Source organism: Suillus subaureus, assembly GCF_016647635.1.
Source record: "Suillus subaureus strain MN1 chromosome Unknown BJ212scaffold_491, whole genome shotgun sequence".
Lineage (NCBI taxonomy): Eukaryota > Fungi > Basidiomycota > Agaricomycetes > Boletales > Suillaceae > Suillus > Suillus subaureus.
The window spans coordinates 8638-11682 of NW_024539047.1; the positions used below are offsets into that span (position 1 = coordinate 8638).

At 45.4% G+C, this 3045-nt stretch overlaps 2 protein-coding genes across 2 annotated transcripts; one reads left to right on the forward strand and one right to left on the reverse strand.

Moving 5' to 3' along the window:
- Positions 1-805: 805 nt before the first annotated feature.
- BJ212DRAFT_1293160 (uncharacterized protein) lies at positions 806-1246 on the reverse strand (the record flags this gene model as incomplete). Its single annotated transcript, XM_041332159.1, has 1 exon — positions 806-1246. The coding sequence occupies one exon, from the start codon at positions 1244-1246 to the stop codon at positions 806-808; it is 441 nt and encodes a 146-aa protein (XP_041184940.1).
- A 612-nt stretch (positions 1247-1858) lies between these two features.
- Positions 1859-2381, forward strand: BJ212DRAFT_1416993 (uncharacterized protein). Its single transcript, XM_041337568.1, has one exon. It carries the CDS (start codon positions 1903-1905, stop codon positions 2059-2061), a length of 159 nt encoding a protein of 52 aa, XP_041184941.1. The 5' UTR covers positions 1859-1902; the 3' UTR covers positions 2062-2381.
- Positions 2382-3045: the final 664 nt, after the last annotated feature.

The following is a 3045-nucleotide window of genomic DNA, read 5'->3' on the forward strand; positions in this document are numbered from 1 at the left end:
CCCCCTGCTGGCCGATTTTGGCTTCGCCAAGGTAGCATCACATTCCAATAGTTGATTGACCACATTATTGATATGTGGAATCAGGTCTTAGAAGATGTCACGGGCGTGAATTTCACGATGTCTGCTGGGTACTGAGATCGACAATGCCATTACTTGCAACGTACTGACCCAACGTAATTCAGAGTTTCGAATTCCCAAAGATGGCTTGCGCCGGAGCTCTGCTGTGATGGCGGCATGCTTACCACCCAATCTGACATTTTCGCATATGGCATGACTATACTCGAGGTAAGTTGAAATTTCACGCGAGAACAATTCGCATATCTCATAGCATTTTTTAGATCATGACGCATGAAGTACCATGGCACAACATCCGCCACACAACACACGTCATCATCAAACTTTCTAGGGGGGAGATGCCCCCACGTCCCAAAGATCCTGCGGCCAGCGCAAGAGGTCTGGATGACCGTCTATGGGAGTTGGTCAAGAGCTGCTGGTCAGCCCCTGAGAAGAGACCTTCGACGAGAGATATTCTTGCTTTCCTTGGATAAAAAGAAACATCGCTATGTCTTACTACATTCGTATTGCTATCATCCGTGCTGTCGAATTGCATATCTCACTGTTTGACTTCCATCGTCTCAAGTGGGGCCGCAGGTGCAGCATCTCACCTTTCAGCCGCAGCCTCCCATGTAATATCATCCAATGTATCCCTGGCCCACCCCGCGACCTCCGCAGATAAGCTTGAACTTCCAAAACCATAGTTAGGTGAGTATATCAACAAACGAAGTAAAGAGCTCACCTGCCAGTTCTACAAGAACTGTTTGAATGCCTCCAGGCAGGTTAGGATCTCAATTCTGTTCTGGAGAAAGTGCATTCCTTCGTTATAGGGTAGGGGAAGGTCCGGAATATATCGAAGAACATGTGCTGCCGTTGGGGGATACATTCCGCTTGCAACAGCATCATATAGTTGAGTCGTGACTTTGATTTTGTAGAAGACTGGATAGGTGCCATGCATAGTGATGGCCGGAAAAGTGATGGTAGGAAGACGAGGTCGACGGCTCATGGTCCGGATCTCGTTATTTGCAAATGCAGCAATAGCTGCTGCAATGACTTGGGGTTCTGGATCTTTTAACTTCTTGTCCTGCACCAGCATGACAGTCGTCTGATCTTCGCCAATAATGCAGACATTTATTCGTGCTGTACAAGTCTTTTCGCAAATGTCAAAAGGAAACAAAAATGATCCTATCATCGCCATCATCATGATATTCAAGCTTCTCCTTGTCTATTACTGCATCGCGGCCCCCCCCCGATTCATCCGCAATTTCCAGGTTATGCAGTAATTTTGCAGTTTCGTTATCTGCTGCATTTTGTCGAAGCCAAGTGGACATGAAACCATTGAGTGAGCCTACTAGGGGTTATCAGGTTGCCGAAAGAGTGCTGTATGGAAAAATTGTTGTTTTGACTGAGTTACTATGTTGATATTGTATGCCATGAGGTCACAGTGAGCCCATTCACTCGCAGTTTTTGCATATCGTATCAAGTGAGCCACATCGAGAATATTAACTCACTCGACTCAGGAGTCGATCATTATATTGGCACGGTCACGTGATACAAAATAAATGACATCCTTGATGTTCTCAAAGCTTGCAGTTTGTCCACTTGAGTATGCCTCGAAGTCCGTTTTTTTCATTCTCTATATGTTATTTATCATATTTTCTTCTGCACTTGCTAGCTCCAGAATTCCTGCTCTATCTCCTGGCACCTAAGCAGGGCTCTCCCTAAAATTCAACGCGTTTGCGAAGTTGTGAGTAGGCGAATGCTCTCCACTGTGGTGATTGTTACTGTTAATGATTACGCACAGATTGATTTCTTTGCCTTTCTCTTGCGGAAAGCAGAACGTCGCAGATGGTCGCTACTTCCTTTTTTCAGCTGATACGCAGCATTCGAGCCGAAATAGACCCTTCATTTCTTTCCTTGTTGTATAGAGCCCTCGCTAATTGTATTTGTGTGGTTGGTATTGCAGCGCATCTACGGGCTGCCCTCATAGAAGCAACGAAGCATTAGCTTCAGATAAATGTCAACAATGCGCAGAGTCCCCGGAGGATGATTGTGAGGAGCTTGTCCTGTTAGAAGAACTTTTGCTCTGGAAGACATGGAGAAAGTCACTTAAGATGTTAGACGGTCAGTATCCGCTTCTTGTATCAGTTTTGAGTGCGAGGAATTTTGGGCCCAACCATTGGGGCAGTGAACAGGGGCAGGTTGGCGACGGTTAGTGCACGAGATGTGTCATACTAATACTATACAGTGGCTCCCAGTATGTTTTGTCTTCTTGTATCATGCTCTATATTCTCACCTTGTAATATCTGCCTGACATTATCACTGTGTTGTATATACTACAGGTTATATGTACAAAAGCTTGCGTTCACTGCGACCATCTCGGGCGCATCAGCGTATGCAAAAGTCGCACTCACACAAAGAGATGTAAGAGAGGCGCATGGTCGCATGCATATCAATCTCGCGGACAGCAAGGGTAACAATGAATATTCGATGGTATGCTAAATATGATGATAACATGCTAGAGAATAACCAGGCGTTCCAGATATATATATGTGCGGGCTGCACCTTCGTTAATACAGATTAACCATATGATAGGAAATGAATACATAGACATCAAGAAACCCGGAAAGGAAGACGTCACAGAATACGCGAGTCTTTGAGAGCGTTGTGTAAGATCGTCTCCTTGACTGCAACGAAGACTAGGCAGTATATGGTATACGCTGAATCGGTGGCTTGTGTCAAGCTAAGGCGCAGTGAATGATGAGCGAAGCGTGATAAATCACACTTACTGAGGGTATACTCTTAGGCGCGCCCGGTTGGCTTGCATGAACTTCCATAGAATATGTTTTGCCGCTTTGTTGCAGTCTGCGCCGCCTGTATATTCTGGGAAGTATTTCTCAATCGGTACCTGCAAAGCGTCAACGAATCTGCATGTGTTCGCAACAATGGATACATACCTTTGGTAACTTGTTCTTGAACACGTCTATCTTG

Excerpts from the sequence above, each read along its gene's own strand:
- BJ212DRAFT_1416993 (XM_041337568.1), top strand. The coding sequence starts at position 1,903 with ATGGTCGCTACTTCCTTTTTTCAGCTGATACGCAGCATTCGAGCCGAA.